Source organism: Phyllosticta citriasiana, assembly GCF_038021145.1.
Source record: "Phyllosticta citriasiana strain CBS 120426 chromosome Unknown IWZ02scaffold_6, whole genome shotgun sequence".
NCBI lineage: Eukaryota > Fungi > Ascomycota > Dothideomycetes > Botryosphaeriales > Phyllostictaceae > Phyllosticta > Phyllosticta citriasiana.
This window is the reverse complement of record NW_027117283.1, coordinates 1-20432: the sequence shown is the minus strand read 5'-3', so window position 1 is coordinate 20432 and position 20432 is coordinate 1. Positions and strand designations below refer to the sequence as shown.

Below are 20432 nucleotides of genomic sequence, written 5' to 3'. Positions count from 1 at the left end.
CACCTCTCTCTCTTTTCTCTCCTCCGCCTCTGCCTTTCCGCATGTCAACGCTCCTTCGGATAGGCCGCCCGGCGCGGGTCCATGGCATCTCGCCATGCCTGCAATCCACGCGTCGCCTCTCTGCCCGCGTCAAACGCGTCGACCGCGTCAATCCGCCGATTTCGACACTGCCGGCTCCCGTCAACCTCCCTGCCAAAGACGCACACGATTCGAAGATGAAATACTGGTTTGAGACTGGCAAGGCGTACCTCTCATTCTTCAAGACGGGCGTCAGGAATGTCTGGGCGAATTCAAAGGCCGCCCGCGAGCTTCGCAAGTCGAAAGGGAACGAGTTGACGCGGGCCGAGTTCCAACTCATTGTTCGATCCAGGCACGACGTAAACCGCCTTCCCATATTCGCCATTGTACTCTTGGTATTTGGCGAGTTTACGCCACTGGTTGCACCATTCCTGGTTGGAGTCATGCCCAAGACGTGCCGGCCTCCGCAAACAGAAGAAGGACTGGCGCGTCGGGCAGAAATCCAGAGACAAACTGCCGAACAGCGGTGGAAGGAAGTCGTCGATTCAGTGCCGCGGAATCTGAAGCCTTTGATTCAGAAAGACCCATATCAGCTGTTGGGGAAATTGCGAACAATCGCTGGTCCTGACGAAGAGGGCGCTGTTCTTGCCACTCGCGTTGCCAACACGCTTTCATTCAAATTGGCCTGCATGTACGACCTTTATACTAAGCCCATGTTCAAGCTTCGCGAAAAATCGACGCACTGGGGACCTCTTTCGCAGGCGATTGCCACGCGCATATTTTTAAAGAGAGAACACCGGCGGCACAGCCAGTACTACACGTACTTGATCAGGGACAGCGAGCTCCTTTTGCGTGATGGCGAAATCCATCAACTCAGCACTCGGGAGTTGCGCATTGCATGCATGGAAAGAGGGATCAATGTGTTGGACAGGTCGGACGCGGAAGCCAGGAACGACCTAATGAAATGGCTTTTGGCTGATAGAAGAAAGCGCGAGCAGACTTTGCGCGAGGACATGCCAGAGATGAAGAAGCAGAGTGATCAGTGGATGGAAGCCCAAAAGATACGACGTTAGGACGTGAAATCTCAACTCTTTGTACATTAGCTAGATCTTCCAACTCTGAAAGCATCGACTAGCTAAGGCGTCTGCCAAGGCGTGGGCGCACGGACCAGGCTAGTCGCCGCACTCTTTCTCGTCTCCTCACAAAATCCTCACGCCAACCACCAACCATGGGTGTCCCTTTCGACTACGCACCGGACAGACCGGAGCACATTGATCAGATTCTCAATGGCCTCGATCGCTACAATCCCGAGACGACGGCCGTCTTCCAGGACTATGTCATGCAGCAGTGCGAAAACCAGACGTACGACTGCTACGCCAACTTGGCCCTCTTGAAGCTGTACGTCGTCCTTTTCTCGTCCTTCCAACCCTCCATCATGATGATCAAGATACCACAACGTTTCCTATTACCCGAGGGCACCGGAGAATGAACCCTCCAGCTCGCTGAAGCTTCATTATTAGCTCTATCTGAAATCTTCGTCTTCTCACCTTTGCTCAACAACGACAAAGAAGAAACAGCGGCTAACCACTGTCCGCGACTCAGCTACCAGTTCAACCCGCATCTCGCTCGCGATGAGACTATCACCAACATCCTGGTCAAGGCCCTGACCGTCTTCCCCTCGCCTGACTTCAGCCTCTGCCTGTCGCTCCTGCCCCCGCACATCCTGTCTCCCCTCAGCACGTCGACGTCGAACCCGGCAGCCGGCGACCCGGCGCTCAGCGAGGCCGTGCAGAAGCTCAACGTGCTCAACAATCTGCTCAGCAGCGCTGACTACGCCGCCTTCTGGACCACACTCGACAGCGACGACCTGTACGCCGACCTCATTGCCGACGTCAGCGGCTTCGAGGAGCTCATGTGTGTGCGCATCGCCGTCACCGTGAGTCAGGCTGTCCGCGAGATCGAGCGTCCTATCCTCGAGTCTTGGCTCAACAAGAAGGCTGGCGAGTTTGACCACTTTGTTGGCGAGGTGTGCGGCTGGTCCGTCGACGGCGCAACCGTCAAGGTGCCGCTCAACAAGGAGAACGAGGCTAAAGGCACCGTTGTCAGGGAGAATGTGAAGTTTGACCGTACGTTACCGCCGAATATTTGAGAGGCGTCCACTAACAAGTTGCAGAATTCTCCCGCCTGATCAAGAGAGCTTACGAGCAGCCTGCCTGAACCGCTGATACCCGGTTTCTTTTCTTCCACGTCTTGATTCTCAATTGATTGCATCGATGACAAGCTCATGCATGGTGCTGGGACACGGTGTTATGAGACATTGACTTGGTTTCTCCCTCCCAGAAAAAGGGAGCTTTTCATTGCTGAATTGCAAATCATCATGCTGAAAAGGGTGGGCCGCTGGCTTTCTAGACTTTGGGCGCAAGCCATACGCAACGGACCCCAAACGGCATCTCCAGCTTGCTGTAAAACAGATAGCCAGTGAGCAAAGAAGAAATACCCGCGCCAATACTTCGTGCTAGCTTTTGTGACTTTCATTACTTGACTTGACGCTACTTCCTCGCCGCCAGCTCTTCCCATTGTACTCCCACCCACTCTTCCACATATCCAACTTCGCTATCCTTGGCTCCCCTTGCCGCACAGTCCTTCTTGCATGTCCCCATGATGATCGTCGCCCACTCCATGCCTTCGAGGCTCAGCTCCTCGGCCTCGAGCTCCATGATGGCCTGTGGCACAAGCTGAACCTCAAACACGCGCTCTGCGCTGCAGTTTCCACAGCGCGGGATGCCGGCACCACCGCCACTCGCTGTTACCTTGTGGTCTCCCTCCTCGTCTGCGCCAGCGCCAAACAGCTTTCCCACGTCATCGTCGCGGCTGCACAACAGTGGCACGCCGCCCCACTCGTACCGCAGCACTTGCTCCGGGTTCTGAGCCAAGCGGTCGGCGAAGCGCTGGAATGCCTTGTCCAGACTCGATTCAAAAGCCTCTTTGACGTTTGTTTCGCCGCCACTGCCGCTGGCTTCGGGCGTGGGCTCTGCCGCGTCTGGGTCGAGAACCGCGTTGCCAGGAATGGCCGGTGGTGTGGGATCGAGGGCTTCATAGTCTGCGTCCAGGTGGTATGATGGGTAGGGAGAGGGGAGAGCGGATTGCGGATTGCTGGGCCAGGGGACGTGTGGCTCAGCGGCGGCAGTCGTTGTAGGTACAACGGGCGAGTCTGCGGGAGGAGGGCTGGAGAGACGAGCCTTTTCCGCAAAGGTTTGGGAGAGCGCCGCGTCCGTGTCGTTTGTACTAGTCGTCTTTTGCGCCGGTTTCGCGGCGAGGCTGCTCGCGCTGGCAAAACGGTTTGCCGGTGACGTTGACGATAACGGAGCAGCAAACGGATTCGCATTTGAGCTCACTGGAGGTGCGCCCCCGCCGAACAATGCAGTGCCCAAGCTCCCCTGCTTCCGCCTGTCCTCCTCCTCTTTTTCCTTGCGCTTCAGCGCCTCTGCTGCGGCTGCCGCCTCGTCGACTTCGTGTTTGCGCTGGGCTTTGAGCGCCGACGCGCTGACGCGTGTAGCACGGAACCCGCGCACGCAGCCAGGCTTGCGTCGGCATGTCTTGCGGCGGCAGCTGAAGATGTAAAGGCGGCGCGAGTGGCCAGCAAAGGTTTGGGGGAGGTCGCCATTGAGCTGCAGGAGGAGCGTCATAGGGTCACTGCAAACTTTGCATTTGGCGAGGGAGAAGGACGGCGCTTGGTCATTGAGCCATGTCTGTTGGAACTGTTAACAGGTAAGGCTAAGGACGAGTCGCAAAGGTGACGCACCGGATAGCCGCCGAGTTGACTGAAGTCGTCATCTGTGGGGTCTTTGGAGGCGTAGCCCAGCAGGACATTGGTTTCGGTGTATTCTTCCTCGTCGCCTGAGGAGTCGCTGTCGTAAGAAGCCATTGTTGCGTGTTTTGGAAATGGTCGAGGCTGGCGGTTTGAAAAAAGTTGAGCTATCGATAAGACGGGTGACGCTAGGGTACCCGGCGATTGGCATCAAAACCAAAGACAAAGGCATGTTGGAGTCTCTAAAACAAATCTATTTTCTGTATGATATGGACTCGAAATGTCAGGAACGCCTTCAGTCGTCTGGCTCATCCCGTGGCATGTTCATTCCCATGGATCTCATCATGTTGCCAGCCGGACCAGCCATGCCTCCTTGTGCCTTGAAGGCCTCGAGCATGTTCTTCACCAGATTGTAGTCGATATCCACCGCCTCTTCATCATCTCGCGGAATCTCCTCCACGTCTAACTCTTCAACTTCTCGTTCCTTGCCCTTTCCCTTGTCTGTGCTCTTAATGGCTTTGGCCACTCCTTCTTTCGTCTTCGGATCCAAGTCGAGCGCGCCTGCCTGCCGAAGCTCCGCCTCCATGGCTTCCATATTCTTCTGAAATTCCTTTGCTTCTTGCTCACCCCAAGCACCTTCATCTTCTGAGCTCTGCTCTGCCATGTCTTCGTTCTTCTTTCCCGGTTTTGGTGGCCGTTCAGGTCCAAAAAATGGTCGCTTCTTTTCCTCCTCTTGCTGATTGATGCGTGCCGAAATCTCCTCAAGCTTTGTCTGATTTTCTTTGGCTGCCTTGACTTCGTCGAGAGGCATCTCCATGACCTCCTTGTACACCTCTTCCGGCATGCCCATCATTTCGCGCATCATTTTGGAGAATTCTTCCTCGTCAAAACTCGCGGCCTTGTCTTCCTCTTCGTCATCGCTGGAAATGTCGTCCCCGTCATCATCAATGTCCATGTCTTCGAGTTCTGCTCCTTCTGCCCCAGCGTTTCTGTCGTTGAGGAATGATTCGAAGCGCTGCACCATCTTTTGAAGATTCGCCTGGGCTGCCTTGTCGCCAAATCCTTTCGACTTTTTCCCCTGTAGCTCTTTTTCGAATTCTTCGTAGCTGATATCCATCCAGCTCTCGTCGTCCTCTCGGGCGTCCCACTTTGCTATTTCATCGTCCGTAGGCAGGTTCTCTTCTCCGGCTTCAACATCTTCCAGTAGAAGCTCGATTTCTCGCACGGCGCGCTTGTCTTGATTTTGCGGGTCGGCCATGAGCATGTCGAATCCAGCAGCCAATTTCATGCCCATTTCCAATTTGTCGCGTTGTTTGCCAGGCTTCAGACTTGCGATTTCTGTTTCCCAGACTTTTGAACCAACAAATTGCTGGCTCTTCAATTGGGCGAAGCCAACCTTGGTGAACCGAACACTGACTGTCACCAAGTCTTTCGGCGGAAACTTGAGGGCGGACCCGTCTTCGCTCTTCAAAGGACGCAAAGAAATGGGGTCGCGCAAATAAAATGCTTCGACCGCAGGTGAAGTGTATGCAGGATTTTGATAAAGAAGAAATGCAAGTTTGCGCGGAATCGTGACGAGAGAGTGATGCAGAGTTGAGGAAATTTCTTCTGGGTAATTGCGAAGTCGGAAAAACGCTTCTTCCTCAACGAGCGGCGAATGAACAAGTTTGGACGACGTTGACTGAATGAAATGCAGTGCTTCTTGAATGGTCAACGGACGCTTGTCAGAGGTTTCCACGGGAATGATCAAGAGCTTGGATTGATTGATCCACACTCGGTTGTCAGCGATTTCTGGATTTAACCACTTGGGAAGCACAGTCGCAGCCTCAATTAGCAAGAACTCGCCATCCGTGTCGTGTATGCGCATCCATGCTTCAGGAAATTGCTTGCTCAATTCTCCGAGCAAGTACACAATCAGCCACTCGTCGGCAACGGAGTCTCCATAATTTGTTGTGCCGCGGAGCAGCCAGCAGCCATCTTCTCGTCTCAGCTGAAGATCAAACGACTCGCGCTGCCAGATGTAGTCCTTGAGAAGCTTTTTGGAAAGCGCGTCAGCAGCACTTTCTACGCTTCGCAGCCTCTCCCGGATTTGGTTGTCGGTGGAGAATTTCGAGTCGATGATGAAGACGGCATACTCAACCGTGTCGTCCGGCAGTTTCTTTGGAAACCCGTCAAATCCCTCTCCAAACCACTTGAAGTTATCTTGACTGTCAGAATCCTTGCTCTTTTCGCTGTCTGCCATTTGAAGACGGAAGTCGTAGGTCCTGGTGGTGGTGGTGGTGGTTCCAGTTGCAGCATGCACGTGCTGGTTTCGGCAGCCCGGCGACCGGCTAAACCCAAAACGGAAGGAACCCAAACATAAGCAATCCGGAGCTCCAAAGCTCACCCCAACACCACAACGCAGCAACCACCGACGACGCGCTTCCCAATTTTCGCCCGCGAATGACCACGACATTGAACGCTTTCGATCGTGTGCCCTCACCATGGCGCATCTCTATCCCGATACCCCGCGTACCGAGTACGCCGACGCAACGCGCCTGACGAACGCCGACCTCGACATGTCCATGGAGCCTTCGTTTCAATCCCCAAGTCGCGACGGCGATGACCTCGTTCGGCGAATGCGCGGTTCGCGGACACCTCGAGGTCTCACCACTCCCAAGGCGCGCAATCCTTTGGTATCGAAACGGAACCCGCCGGGCAAGCAGGAGTTTACACCGCTGCTGAAAAGCGCCATGAAGAACCGCATAACGTCTTCAATCTACGACATGGAAGACGGGAATGCGAATGGCGGTCTGTTCAAGAAGGGTATCGAGACACCGGCGGTCCTGAAGCCCGGCTACAAGTTTGACAACAGCCCCGCGCTGCCCGAGGCCAGCGTCTACGACAATTCGACAAGCGACGTGACGGAAACCAATGGTACGCCAGGACCGCCACCACCAGCGAGCAGCAGCTTCATGAGCACACCTCTGGCGGTAAACAAGGACGGAAATGCGATGCTGGACAGAGGGAACATGCTCACGCTGAGGGAGCAAGAGGCTGTAAGTCGCACACTGTCGCGACCTTTCAGAAGCTGATCATAGCAGAAACTTGCTCAAATTGACAAAGACAACTTTGGCCTCAAGCTCAAGATTCATTTCCTCGAAGAAAACCTCCAAAAGGCCGGCACCGACTACCAACAAGCGGTCCTGCGAGAAAACACAGAGCTCAAGGTGGACAAGACGCAGCTTGTGGTTGAAATCAAAAGCCTCAAAAAGACCTTGCAGACGGCCGAGAAGGAGCTTGTGGGATACAAGGATCAGTTGCGGGACTATGCCGACAAGGTCAAGCGCAGGCACACCGATGCAACCTCGCGCGAAGAGATTGAGCGGCTGGAGAAGATTGCCGAGGAGCGTGCTGAGGAGGTTCAGACTCTCCAGAGCAAGCTCGACGCGGTCAGCAAGAACGATGAAGAGGTGGAGAGGCTTCAAAATGACATAGGCGACCTGGAAATGGAACTGCGACAAAAGGAGCAGGAAATCGACACCAAGGACGAGCAGCTTGTCGAATTGCGAGAGAGAATCGAGTCGTTGGTGGATGATGAGGAGCTCAAAGCGCAATTGCAGAAACTCGAGCAAGAACGCGACAGCAAAGAGGATGAAATTGAGGATCTTCGGGAGAAGCTCGAGGCGGCTGAGGAGGAAAAGGAAGCTCAGCTCAAATCCCTCGAAAGGCAACTCGAGGTCTGGGAGCGGCAAAAGCGGGACGAAATGAAGGCTCTGGAGGATCAACTGCGCGCCAACGAGCGCGAGAAGGACCTCCGCATCAAGGCTCTGGAGAGGCAACTGGAGGCTACGGACCGGGAAAAGCGGAGCGAAATCGAAAACCTGCTCGACCGCGTTAAGATTGCCGAGTCATCGGGTGGGAATCAGGCCCAGCTTGCCCAACAGGCTGCCAATGACGCGCGTGACAAGCTGCAGCAAGTGACACGCGCCAAAGACGACGAGATTTCCTCTTTGAAGTCTCGTCTGGACGCCGCAGAATCTCTTCAAGACGAGCTCGAGGAATGCCAACGCCAGCTGCGACAATACGCCGAAAACGCCCGCCAGAGAGACGCCACCGAGGAAGCCCAGGAGCAAGAAATCCAGCTCTTGCGCGACCAGCTCCGATCGAATAGCCCCACGAAGAGGCGGCAGGACCAGGAACTTTCGTTGCTGCGCGAGCAGATCAGATCACAAAGTCCGATCAAGAAGCAGTACGAGCAAGAGATCCAACGACTGCATGATCAGCTGCAAGACATGAGTCCTCTAAAGCGCCGCGCCGGCGAATTCGACAGTACCAATAGAGAGATGGGTTCTCTACGTGCTGCCCTGGCCGAAAAGGACCGCGAGATTGCAGACTTGAAGTATCGGGTGGAGTCGCAATCCGCCACGCTTCAGCAATTGAACGACTACCGCACCAATGACGTCGAAGGAATCCGCAAGGCGTTGGAGCTTACTCGCAAAGACCTGGAACGCAGCCGGGACGAGGTGGATCGACACGAAATGACGCTCGGGGAGCGGACAAGGGAGCTGAACAAGGTGAAGAACCTGCTCGACGATCGCACAGAGGTGCTCGAGTCTATCAAGAAGACGCTCGACGACAAGGTTGCCGAGCTGAACGACCGGAATAGGGAGCTCGAGACTGCCCGCAAGACCATCAGGGAACGCAGCGATGAGATGGAAGCCCTCCGCCAGAGCATGGAGGAGCCCGGCACTCAGTTTGAGCTCGTCAATAACCTTGCCCGCGACCGCGAACATGAGCTTGATACGCTTCGAGCGAAATTGAATGCCCGGGAGAGGGACCTCGAGGAACTGAAGAAGACGGCTGATGAGCGCCTCGCTGCCATTCAGTCGCTCAAGGACGAGCTCGTCCACACCAAGCAGGAGCTCGAGGATGAGATTGAAGTCCTCATCAACGCTCAGGACGAGGGCGAATTGGAGAGACAGAATCTCGAGGCCAAGGTCATGCAGCTGTCAAAGGCAAACTCTGCGGACGTGCAGTCTCAACTCCGGACTGCCGAACGCGAAAAAAGTAGCCTGCAGTCCTCGGTCGAGTCGCTTCAGCAGGACCTTCACATCAGTGACGCCGACCGCGAAAGCCTTCGCCTCCGTGTCCGCAAGTTGACGGAAGATCTCAACGATTTGCGCGCTAACTCGGAACGCGCATCGGAGCGTCGCGACCTTCAAGACAAGCTGCACACGGCCAAGGCCGAGGCCGAAAACTTGCGCGTCGAGTTGGAAGATTTAGAGACGTGTATGCGCGAGCAAGAGATGCGCCTGCGTTCCGAAATCCGCGAAAAGGACAAGAAGCTCAGGGAGAGCCAGGCCGAAGCTGACGAACTCCACTTCAAGCTGGACGAGCGCGAGGACGACATTGAAGCTTACACACAACGACTGGCTGCACAGAAGGCTGGTACCGGCGGCAACTCAAAGAAGCACGCTGCGGACCTCAAGGAATTGCACGACATGCTGCGAGCGGCCACGCTCGAGACTGAAGAGCTCCAGCTTGCGCTGCAAGAGCGTGACGAACAGCTCGACTCGCTGACCAAGGAGTCCCGCGAGATGCTGCGCGAAAAGGAGCGCCGCATTCGAGAGCTGGCCTCACAGCAGACGCGCGAGGGACGCAGCGAGACCGAGCTGCTGGAGCTCAAAGCCACAGCGGCCGAAAGGGAGCGGAAGCATACAGGCGAGCTCAAAGGTCTGGCCCGGCAGATTCAGTATCTTCGGGCTAGGTGTGGGCGGGAGGAGGGCCTGCGCGGGCAGCTGGCGTACGAGAAGCGCTTTTTGATGATGCAGATTGAGCTGTGGGGCGAATGGTACGTTGTCATTTTCATCTGCAAGATCTCTACTAACGTCCGATAGCAACACTTCCCACCTGTCTCTGCTGTCCGAAATGGGCATCACTCCAGACCCCAACGCGTCCTTTTACAACAACAACAAGCGGCCGTCGCTGCGTTGTGTCGCCTTTGGTATCATTGCCACTCTGCGCATGAAGAAGATGGCGGATGCCTGGGCCGTTAACCGCAAGGTCCACGAGTCGCTAGTGCGAATGCTCGAGGGAATGCGCGGCAGGAAGAAGGTCGGCAGCAGAGCCTTGCTGGCTGGGAGGTAGTCGCTGTGTATAGCTGTTCATGACTGACGGGCGTTTCTTGGTGTCCTGGTCGCTCACTTGGAGACTTGGGGTTTCTTTTGGTATGGGCGGGGTTCTCGGGCTGGCAAGGCGTTTGCTGCTCGTTATTCTTTGTCGAATTTGTCCTCGTCGGTCCAAAATCCGATTTCCTTCCACGAATAGTCTTCATCCTCCTCTTGCTCTCTCGGCAAAATGTAAAGGCCCCCACCGCCGCGCTTGCGCATGCAGAGCTCGCCAATTTTGACGCATCGTGGGCCTGTCGAAAGTTAGGTGCATTCTTTCGCATGCAAATATTGCTTACAGGCTGTATTCTTGACTTCTTTCTCCGCCTTTCTGCTGACGCAAGACGTGTAGAAACATGCGAAATTTTTCTCCGGGTCCCTGAAAAAGCGCCAAATCCTTGCTACCGCGGCATTGTCGCAGAAGTAGGAGCGTATACGCTCCTCGAATACTTCTCGCGCGGGGTCTGGCAGCTTGGAGAGGCGGCGCGTTTTGTCCCTCGTCTTGAGGTAGACGTTATTCAGGCAGTGGTCTTCAAACTCCTCGGCGCTGCCTTGCCCGGGAGCATTCGTGGGCGTGGGCCCGGTCGTGGGCGTGGGAGCCTCCATGGTCGGGCGCCTGGGAGCGTTCCTGGGCGCGGGAGTCTCCGTGGGCGTGGACGCAGGAGGGTCTGTGGCTGCTATGTCTGAACTCAGTCCCTTGCCGGTTTGGTCTCGACGCCAGTAGAGGAAAACTCACCTCGCCAGGTATGTTGGCGGCCGAAAACCACCACTCGCCTGACAGGGTCCCAGACCCCCAAGTCTTCTTCAATTGCAAAGGGGAACGGCCGCGCGTTGAACTCCTCAAGTTCTCTCAAACTCTCCTCCAATCGCGATGTGTAGGGCAAGGGGAGGGGCATGCTATAATTAGTCAGTAACGTGGAATCCGCTCAGAGTCTGGAGAACTGACACAGAAATTGGTGTTGAGGCGAGCGAGAAAAGATCAAAAAAGTTGAGGAAAAGGTCAGAAAAGTGAGAGGAAATGTTGGCAATTTCCGACTAGACCAACTTGGTGGCGGCGTGGACCCTGAACCGGGAAGTCGGGAACCACCTACACCACCATACGATCTCACCAGTCGACCGCTACCGGATACTCAATTAAAACACAACTGTGATGGCGGACGTCTGCTCCCTAGGCGCAGCTGGGACGGCGGACGGATGCTCCTTAGTCGCACTTCTTTCTGTGCCCATTTCGTCCCTGATTCTAGCCACAGGTATAGACGACAGCTCGCCAAGTGCAGTCTTGAGAGTAGTTGTGACCGCGGCGGCTGCGAGGGCGCTGCATTTTGGCGGCAGTATTGGCATAGGAGTGTTGACAGTGCTTTCCTTCCAACCATGCGGCCCGGCCCTGTCAGCTTGTTTCGTTCTCGTCGCCAAATTGACAGTCAGAGCTTTATCCCGAATCTAACGCTAGTTGGCAATTCACCGGGCCGACATGGCTCGGGATCTACCCCACATCAAGGTGGAAATCCAAATCGTTCTCAGAGCAGGGTATCAAGACCAAAGCGGTACCCGGCATGAATGCTCCCGAGCCTGCGCGTGCGAATCCTGCTGCGCCCACAACGCGAATTTACTTGGGGATTGAACGGATCACATCGAACGCCCAGTTCTGAGTCGCGCGGCGCCAGGAAGATTTCTGTCAGGCCTTCCGGTGCCCACACCGAGCGTAATTGGTGTTCTCCGCGTGTAGCGTCGAGTCAAGTTGCATTTGGACATACTGTTCGAGAAGGTATTCTTATTGGATTGAGAGCTATGGAAGACATTCGATTGCCCAAGGTGTCACTTAAGACCAGGACGAAGCTTCTCCTCCAGCGAAAGAAGGCCCGAAGGCTCCTCCAAAAGGGTCAACATCAATGAGTTGGGCGAACATGAGTGCGATTCTGCTGCGCCGAAGGAACTGGGGTCTGTTAGTTACTCTACCCTAGAAATGGCTTAAGCTTTGCTCACCTGTGCCTGACCCTTCACGTATTTCTTCCCATTCTCCTGCAGAAGACCGTTCTCTCTTCATCCCACTCGGCTTCGACGCCCTCATCGGGAAATTCGTCCTCGTAAGGCATTTGCTTCAAGCGTCTCGCCTCGGCAACCGACTCGACAGCAACACTGGGGCATTCATCGCCATCGTCAACAGCGTATTCTTCGCTTACGTCATCAAGCGGCAGGTATTCCTCGCTGAACACTTCAAATAACAGGCGGAAGCGGAAGACCAAGCGTTCGGGGTCCCAAACGACGCCGCTCGTGTGACCAACCTCGTGGGTGGAGCCTGCGCTATATGTTTCGTCAGATTGACCCATGATTCTAACTTTGTCACTTACAAGAGATCGCTATCGCTGCTTCGGTAGTCTACTTCACTATCGTCCTCCGATTCACTGTCCTCTTCTGAGCTGCTAACCTCAGCTGTCGAGCCTGGCGGACGATTGGCGGGGAGGCTCCGGGCCTGAGGTGGGCCCTTGGCAGACTGAGGCTGAGACTGGGGTGGGTCACCGGCGAGCTGGGCTTGAGAGTAGAGCGGATCATGTACAGAGTAGTCCGAGGACTGAGGCGAATAATCGACAGAATCGCTGGTCGGGGGCATGCTGTCGCAAGCAATAGATGTGTAGCAATTGGGAGTCTTGAGTACGGGCGGTAACAATGTCGACGAGCCGGACCGCAAGCGACCGGAGCATTGGTGCATGGCCGGGCGGTCGGACCGAAGGCCCAGAGCAGACTGTGTCGGGCCGAGGCTTGGCAGCAAAAGTCTCTGCAGACGTTGTGCCATGCACGAGACTGCCAATCACCTGCTGGAGACTACTCTGCAGCGCAGGCGAGAATCGGGTGATTGGCTGCAACGGAAGCGCGTAGTAGCACGACCTGATTGGTTAGGGCCCTTCAATTACTGGCCGGATCCTCTCGTCTGTCACCTAGTTCAATTGATCGATCATTCATCGCCATCAATTATAATAGCAGACGAGATCCGAGGCTTGGTGACAAAGGTCGTGGCACACACTAAACAACGTGATGGAGCGCAGGCTGAGAGCGCTCCAACGCGCAATCAAACAGCATTCAAGGCCCAATTCGCGGAAACCCATCCTCGTGTGTGCCACGACCTTGGTCACCAAGCCTCGGATCCCAAATTTCTTGGCCTTACTTCCTCGGACGTGCAAAGCACTTGCTGACATCTCCTTTGATACTTACCAGCGTCACTAGTCAAATAGCTACGGCTGCCCAGTGAGGCTTCCCGTATCGCTGACTTTGGACTAGCAAGGCGCTGCGCAAACAAGTCGAGGGCCATCCACCAATGCACCACGAAACGCCATATCCGCGTGATTTTCTCTTGTCAGCTTCCGAAATAGCTTGAAATTTTTCGCTCAAGTCTATTGTCGGACCCGAATCAATGGAAATGCATTCTGGGGCACGCATCGGACGGAAAACTTGACTCCTCAAATCTGCCTTTGAGTGTTCGAAGCCCTCATGCTGCAGGGGAAAAAAGAATAACGAGAGCAGACGAAAACAGATCCCTTAGACGAACCGTCAGTAGCAGCAGCAGCAGCAATACTCCACGCCTTTGCGTCGGATCGCCCTCCCCGGAAAGGAGAGCGAGAGGAGGCACGACATTCGAGCCCGGCGCCAACCGGTTGCAAGTGGAGACTTGATAGGGCCTTCGTGGGCTGCTGATCGAGCTAGCACTCGGGCGCAAACATCCCCGGGCCTTGCCAGTGCGTGATGTTGCGGGACGATGAAGCCAGAGAGGGTGGCCCTAAACGCGAAGAGGGCGTTGATCGCGAGCGCCATTGAGTAAGTACAATCTCAGCGGCGGCAAAGACACAGCGCCCGTTTTGGGAGTCTGTCTGTTGTGACCAGTCGCAACGACCCTGAACATTGACTGTCGCGGTACAATGCCACGGAATGGCAAAGGTTACCTCTGAGAGGATAGACATCGTGTTTCACAGCCAAGGATTTGTACCAACATTCTCATGACAAGGCAAAGATTCTTTCGGAAGCACAAGGGAAGAGCGCTGGCAGCCTGGCCTGGAGAGATCCAACAAGCCAACTGATTTGTCATCTTTCCCATGCTTTCAGGGCAGGAATACTGGAAATTCGTCTTAAGACTGGAGCCAACAGAAGCCACCTCTTGCGACCATGAAATCAAGAGATCTAGACGTTGGGGACTGTCACTTCTGATAATTCGTCAACCGCGGAAATGAGACCTCCAGATACCGCACCATCCAGGGATTGTTTCCATGGCGGGGGCGCACTCATTTGCTACCACAGTTTGCGCCCTCCGAGCAGCCGACCACAGTGCTGTTCGTATTATCCAATTTGTGCCTATTGAGCCTGGAGACAGGGCCCTTTTTGATCTTCCTACCACTACTTCTGGCACCCATCGAAGAGGGCGAGCTTGCCGATGGGTAAGGACGAAGCGCTCTCTCTGTGCTGGCTTAGACAACATTTCCCTCAGTCCACGCGTCGCTCGTGCCGGTTGTCAAGCAAAGCAGATTATTGCTCCTTGGCGAAGCTGTATTGGCGTAGGAGTGTCGATGACAACAAGGTGGAATTCTCCGAACTCTGCGGCGTCTATGTGTCAAGACAGTGATGGAAAGCCAATGCAGGTTTACTTTTGAATACTCCTCGAAGTTCGAAAAACGACCGCTGGCCTTATTTTGAATGCTCCCAGGCGGTGTCGCCGACAAATTTGGCTTGGTGGGCGGTCTGCCGTCGACGCAAATATTCAACCCACGCTGGCAATTTTTGAACCACGTCAGCGCCACGATCAACGCATCATCTCACATCAAAATGCCTCCCAAGGCGGAACCTCAACCGGGACACCTCAAAGAGGTCAGCATCGGTCCTCCAACAATCGACACGACCAGTTACGAGTCTGTCGACGATGAACGGCTCTTGCGCGAGCACCAACCCGACCCGTCAACATCTGGCCGCCGCTCTGCCCCCCGTGGCTCTCTCCCCCGTGGCCGCCGCCCTGGCCGTCGCCGCTCTGGCCGCTCCCGCTCTGACGCTGTGAGCAAGGAGGACGACGATGACGACGATGACGACGACGACGACGAAACTTATGAGCCGGGCAACATGACGTTCGAAATCAACCCTTCCAGTCGCCGAACGAGTGCGCGGCACAAGGCCATCCAACCGTTGTACGAGGAGGCTTCGACTAGCGGGCAGGCTTCGACTAGCGGGCAGGCTTCGACGAGCGGGCAGGCTGCGACGAGTGGGCAGGCTGTGACGAGCGAGCAACCCACAACATACGAGTCTGAAGAGGAGAGTGGAGAGGACTATGAAGACGTTGGTGGTGTTGAAAACGATGACACCTCAGATTCTGGACAAGAAGAGGACAGTGGTGACGAGAATGAAAGGGCTGGCCTGTTTGTGGGAAAGCTGGTCCGCGCCGACCCCATTGAAGGTTTGCACAATGCCGCGGCGCGGGAGCAGTCTCAGGTGCCCGTTGAATCCGTGAAACTCGAAGATATCGACCATGCTCGCGAATTCTTCGAATCCTTCTTCACCTTGGTTCTTCGCTTGTGGAAAGAAGAGCTTACCGACAACAAACGTCCAGCTCACCAGTTCCAAAGCTTCCTGAGGCAAGGCGTCAACATCCTCTGTTCCATGCGGTCTGAAGTCACAATGTCAATCATCGACGGCACCATTCCCCAGCGAGCCAGTGACAGGAGCCGTCCTTCAGCATACACATGGCTTGAAGCTACTGAGGAGGAATGGAAGTCTATGAGCACGGCCCCGAAGGTCCAGTATCAGCCTTCCATTTACGGTCAGTACTTGACGGACGAGTATGGTGTGGGTCCTACTGAGAGGGAGCTGGCAGTCATCATCAAAAAGCTGAGGAAGTACACGCATTTCGGTCCCGAGAATGCGAACTTCGCCCGCAAGATTGACCAAGCCCTCAATTACTCCGATTCGGATGCCGTGAATTGGAAGAAGGGAGAGCGCCGGTACCTCCCAAAGACGAGATTTCGATCGCAGCACGTTCAAACGATTAAGACATTTTGCGACAAAGTTAGCGCCCGTCTTTCCAACCCGCCTAGTAACACCATCCGACCTCGACCCTTAGCGGAATTCGGATACACCAATCACACGCGCAAGCGCCTAGACCAACACTCAAAGCACATATGCAGCAATAGGCTCATGAACCTCACTGAGTCAATTTGTGCCGTCTACTTCCCCCAGTACAGCATCCATCAATTCGTGCTCTATAAGATTTTCCAGCATGAGCAGGGTGCCATCGCAGAGATCATCATCAACAGAATCGGCAAAGGCTTCATCGAGTCGGGATACGGCTTCAGTCACCATCCTGCAGGTCTGAACAAACTCAGCGCGGGCGTAGTCCCCGCAGAATCGTACACCACATACACCAGAGAAGCGTATCTGTACACGCCGTTCAAAGCCGAGCACCAGCGTCAGGTGGAAATCTACAAGGAGCTGATAGATAAGGAGCGGAAAGAATATGAGGACGAGTTGAAGGAGCTCGAGAAAGAGGTTGAGGCAGCTGAGGCCGAAGCGGTGGAGAACGATGCCCTGACTGATAGCCTTACCGATGAACGAATTGCAGCCGTATTGGCCAAAATCGACGAACTCGAGGCTGTCATCACCGAGAACTCGGAACGCCTCGACAAACTTGACCTTCAGACCAATGAGTCAGAGGGGGACGAGGGAATGCAAGAGGCGGGGGGCGAGATGGACGTCGAAGAGATGGGAGGCGAAATGGAGTTTGAAGAGACGGCAGGCGAGATGGAGGCCAAAGAGGCGGGAGGTGAGATAGAGTTCGAAGAGATGGGAGGCGAGATGGAGGTCGAAGAGGCGGGAAGCGAGATGGAGGTCGAAGAGGCAGGAGTTGAGATGGAGACGGGAGGTGACGAAGAAATGGCACTGTAGACTATTGCGGTGGGTAGGCCAGAATTGGCAGACGACAGACAGAGAGCTTGCCATAGTGAGTGAAGAAAGAAGACTACTTGATTCTTGCCACACGTATGGACAACGGCTCGCCACGCGTAGTCATCATAGTACCTGTGACCGCGGCGCCGGCGAGCGCACTACATTGTGACATGCATGAAGAGCACGATGGTGGCAGTATTGACGTAGGAATTGCACCCATATCACATGCGTCGTACGCTGTACAAATCCGCCGGCTGCCCTTTTGTCGTTTTCGGCTGCCGTTAGAGACGGGTCTACTCATTCGACAGGTTTCAGTCTACTGCTTGGAGGTCAAACGTCCAGTCGGATGGGGCTGGAGGAGTCAACGCGGCACTCTAGGCGACAAAGCAAGATTCACAGAGAATGTCGACAGATAGTGGGTGTGAAAGGAGATAATGCCAGTACTTTGCACGTCGAGTCAAGTCATAGTCTTTCCCATGTTTCCAGGGCGGAAATACTGCAACGAAAGTCTTCTTTGGACAAGAAGCGCCGCAGTGGGAGACATTCTCTAGGGAGTAGTCGTCCGCCATCACAGTCAATTCTAGGGAGCGGTTGTCCGCGGTCATTGTTCCGCCTGAGCAGCGGTCATCGAATGTCGCAACAGCGGTCTTGTCAACTGCGTCCCTCCACAGAAAGGAGCGTGGCTCACCTGTCCCTGCTTCGCTGCGCGCCAGATAGGCGACTACCCTGCTCAAGACAGTGAGTGTGCCACAAACTAGAAACGCTTGTCTTGCTCGTACTCAACGTAGATCGCAAATTCGCCTCAAGACTGAAGCCACCTCTACCGGCCAGGAGACAAAGAAGAAGACCCAGACGTTGGAGACTGTCACTTCTGAGAATTCGTCAAACGCTGGCAATTCGTCGAATACAGCTGCTCCAGCTCCCGCTCCAGCTTGCTACTCGCCTCGTTAAAAAGAAATGAGAACTCCAGATGCCGTGTCATCCAGGGATCATCTACATAGCAGGGGAGCATTAAGTTGCTACCACAGTCATGCGCACTCGGAGCAGTTGACCACAATGCCGGACGTATATGAAAACAGGGCTGTTTTTGAGCTTTCCACCAATACATCTGGCACCATCTCTTTAATCCTTTACAAATCCCGAACGCGCAGGCTGAAAGGCGGTGCAACGGCAGCAGCATGGGCTGCCCAAAGACTAAGTAGGAATCACAGATGAAGCGAAGCTAGCGGACCAGGAGCAAAAGTTTCGTGGTAATAGGACGGTAACTGAAACGAAGAAGACTTTTTGCCGATGAGTGAGGACGAAGCGCTCTCTTCCTCTCCCTGTGCCGGCTATGGAAAACATTTTCACTCGGTCCATACGTCACTCCTGCCTTTCGCCAAGCGTAGCCATTGACTGCTCCTTTGGCAACGCTACGGCCGTGGATGACCGCTCTCCACACGCAGGACCCATTTCGCTAAGGCTCACAATTTCCATCGTCAATGCTGCGGGAAGTAAAGAGCCGCACAAGGGTGGTCGTCTGTCAAACGTCGAGAAGCTTTTAAAAGCAAATTTGCATCGACTTTTCATCACAGTCTGGGATTTTCCAAATTCTGGGACGTCTACGTGTGTTCAATTGATTCAAGGAAACAAAGACTCATCGCCCATTCAGCCGTCACCCCTTGCTAGTGTTCAAGACTGCTTGCTGATGTGGAAACTGGCAAGCGAATCAAGCGTAGCGTCCGCTTGACGGGACACGATGGCCTCCTCAAGCCTTTTCTGGCATCTTTCCGCCTGATCCATGATGGACATGCCTAGTTCAAGCTTGATTTTGGAGAGGCGTGCAGAGTGCTGCGAGAACTCCTCACAGGCTCCCAGTAGATTGACGCAGCGGCGTTCCACCTTCTCCTGGCGGACGATAGTCTTCGCAAGATCTTTCTTCAACATCCTCATCACGTCCTTGACTTCCTCCTTTCCTTCTTCGTGAATGCCAGCGTGATCAAAGTTGCAAACCTCAGTCTGTGCAATTTCGACAGTTGTCTTGAAAGTCTCCATGACCGCCACCAGCTGTCCCATGAGTTTGTCGATGGAGCCGACTTGTTCAATGAGCGACGTGAGCTGGTCGAATGCTGGATTGAGAAACTTGTCGTCAGCGCCGTCGAGATTGGCAGATTCGGCGAGCTCGATGTCAGGTAGGAGTGGCCTTGGCGGTTGCTTGAGCCTCTCGTCAACCTTCTGCATTGTCGCATGGAGGGCTTAAGCGGGGCTCATGCCGTCCTTTAAAGCTGGGAAATCTCCGTCCGCCATTTTAAAAGACGGAGTTGTTATCGGATTAAAAGGGCGTAAGGGATAGAGTACTAAGTAGTAAGGAAACTTAGTTAGGGCTATACTATATGTAAGAAGGTTTATAGATAGAGGCTAGTATAAAGAAAACTTACCTAGTTAGTTTTATAAGCTAAGCCCTTATTTACTTATAGTAGGTTAAGAGAAGGAGCTACCTAATACTTATTAGACTATATTAGAACTTAAGGTATAAGTAGATACTATAGTAGAGTATAACTTTATAAAGATAGCTAGTAGATTACCTTAAGAGAGATACGTATTAAGCTTACTTAGGAATAGCTAGGTAAAAGTATTATTAAAGTAATAGGTTAACTATAGATAAAAGGTATCTATATTATTTTTATATTAAAGTAATATTATAATTTACTAAAAATTATTCCTCTATATTAATAGAGAGAGAGAGAGAGAGAGATAACTACTATATACTAAAAATATATTAAGCTATAATCTTAATTATTTTAGTTAGCTTTCTTAGCTCTATATAACTACCTATACCTACTACTATTTTTACCTACTATACTAATACTATAGCCTATTATAAGCCTCCCCCTAAGGAGATTAAGCCTTAATATCTACGTCTACTAATATATAACTTATACTATACTAGAAGGCTCCCTAATATCTACTATAAGTAATCTAAGTTTTAATCTTAAGAAAGTACTACTAATATATATAGGAAGGCTTCCTACTATCTACCCTCTTCTATATCTAGCTTTATCTTCTAGTAGTAGCCTAGCTAGCTATAACCCTACTAGAACTAATATAGAAGTAGAGAATACTAAAATATAGAAAGATATTAAGGAGAAGTTTAAGAATATATATAAATAGCTTAGTAGTATGTAAAAGAAGAATTTAGAGATATTAAAGAGGAGGGAAGCTATTAATAAGGAGCTATAGTAATTTAAAGAGGGTATAGATAAGGAGTATATAGAGGCCTATAAAATTAAGGTTTCTAGTATTAAATAGGAGAAGAAGATATTAAAAAAGGAACTAGAAGTAAAGGGCTCTATTAGCCTTTAAACTTAGGGTTAGGGTTAGGGTTAGGGTTAGGGTTAGGGTTAGGGTTAGGGTTAGGGTTAGGGTTAGGGTTAGGGTTAGGGTTAGGGTTAGGGTTAGGGTTAGGGTTAGGGTTAGGGTTAGGGTTAGGGTTAGGGTTAGGGTTAGGGTTAGGGTTAGGGTTAGGGTTAGGGTTAGGGTTAGGGTTAGGGTTAGGGTTAGGGTTAGGG

At 53.4% G+C, this 20432-nt stretch overlaps 6 protein-coding genes across 6 annotated transcripts; 3 read left to right on the top strand and 3 right to left on the bottom strand.

Annotated features, from left to right (window-relative positions):
* Positions 1 to 41: 41 nt before the first annotated feature.
* IWZ02DRAFT_376960 (uncharacterized protein) lies at positions 42 to 1091 on the top strand (the record flags this gene model as incomplete). The annotated part of the gene is made up of 2 exons (XM_066764918.1): positions 42 to 659; positions 741 to 1091. The coding sequence occupies 2 exons, from the start codon at positions 42 to 44 to the stop codon at positions 1089 to 1091; spliced, it is 969 nt and encodes a 322-aa protein (XP_066622750.1).
* A 69-nt stretch (positions 1092 to 1160) lies between these two features.
* Positions 1161 to 2436, top strand: IWZ02DRAFT_246086 (armadillo-type protein). The gene is made up of 3 exons (XM_066763116.1): positions 1161 to 1416; positions 1621 to 2144; positions 2192 to 2436. Exons 1-3 carry the CDS (start codon positions 1247 to 1249, stop codon positions 2233 to 2235), a joined length of 738 nt encoding a protein of 245 aa, XP_066622749.1. The 5' UTR covers positions 1161 to 1246; the 3' UTR covers positions 2236 to 2436.
* A 131-nt stretch (positions 2437 to 2567) lies between these two features.
* Positions 2568 to 3943, bottom strand: IWZ02DRAFT_489995 (programmed cell death protein 2; the record flags this gene model as incomplete). The annotated part of the gene is made up of 2 exons (XM_066769623.1): positions 2568 to 3767; positions 3821 to 3943. 2 exons carry the CDS (start codon positions 3941 to 3943, stop codon positions 2568 to 2570), a joined length of 1323 nt encoding a protein of 440 aa, XP_066622748.1.
* A 116-nt stretch (positions 3944 to 4059) lies between these two features.
* On the bottom strand, positions 4060 to 6095 carry IWZ02DRAFT_449789 (SGT1 family protein Sgt1). The gene has a single exon (XM_066767427.1). The coding sequence runs from the start codon at positions 6066 to 6068 to the stop codon at positions 4122 to 4124; it is 1947 nt and encodes a 648-aa protein (XP_066622747.1). The 5' UTR covers positions 6069 to 6095; the 3' UTR covers positions 4060 to 4121.
* A 3982-nt stretch (positions 6096 to 10077) lies between these two features.
* On the bottom strand, positions 10078 to 12583 carry IWZ02DRAFT_489992 (uncharacterized protein; the record flags this gene model as incomplete). The annotated part of the gene is made up of 5 exons (XM_066769622.1): positions 10078 to 10229; positions 10275 to 10652; positions 10712 to 10872; positions 12025 to 12276; positions 12324 to 12583. The coding sequence occupies 5 exons, from the start codon at positions 12581 to 12583 to the stop codon at positions 10078 to 10080; spliced, it is 1203 nt and encodes a 400-aa protein (XP_066622746.1).
* A 2406-nt stretch (positions 12584 to 14989) lies between these two features.
* IWZ02DRAFT_449782 (uncharacterized protein) lies at positions 14990 to 16973 on the top strand. Its single transcript, XM_066767426.1, has one exon. It carries the CDS (start codon positions 15070 to 15072, stop codon positions 16882 to 16884), a length of 1815 nt encoding a protein of 604 aa, XP_066622745.1. The 5' UTR covers positions 14990 to 15069; the 3' UTR covers positions 16885 to 16973.
* The last annotated feature ends 3459 nt before the right edge of the window (positions 16974 to 20432 follow it).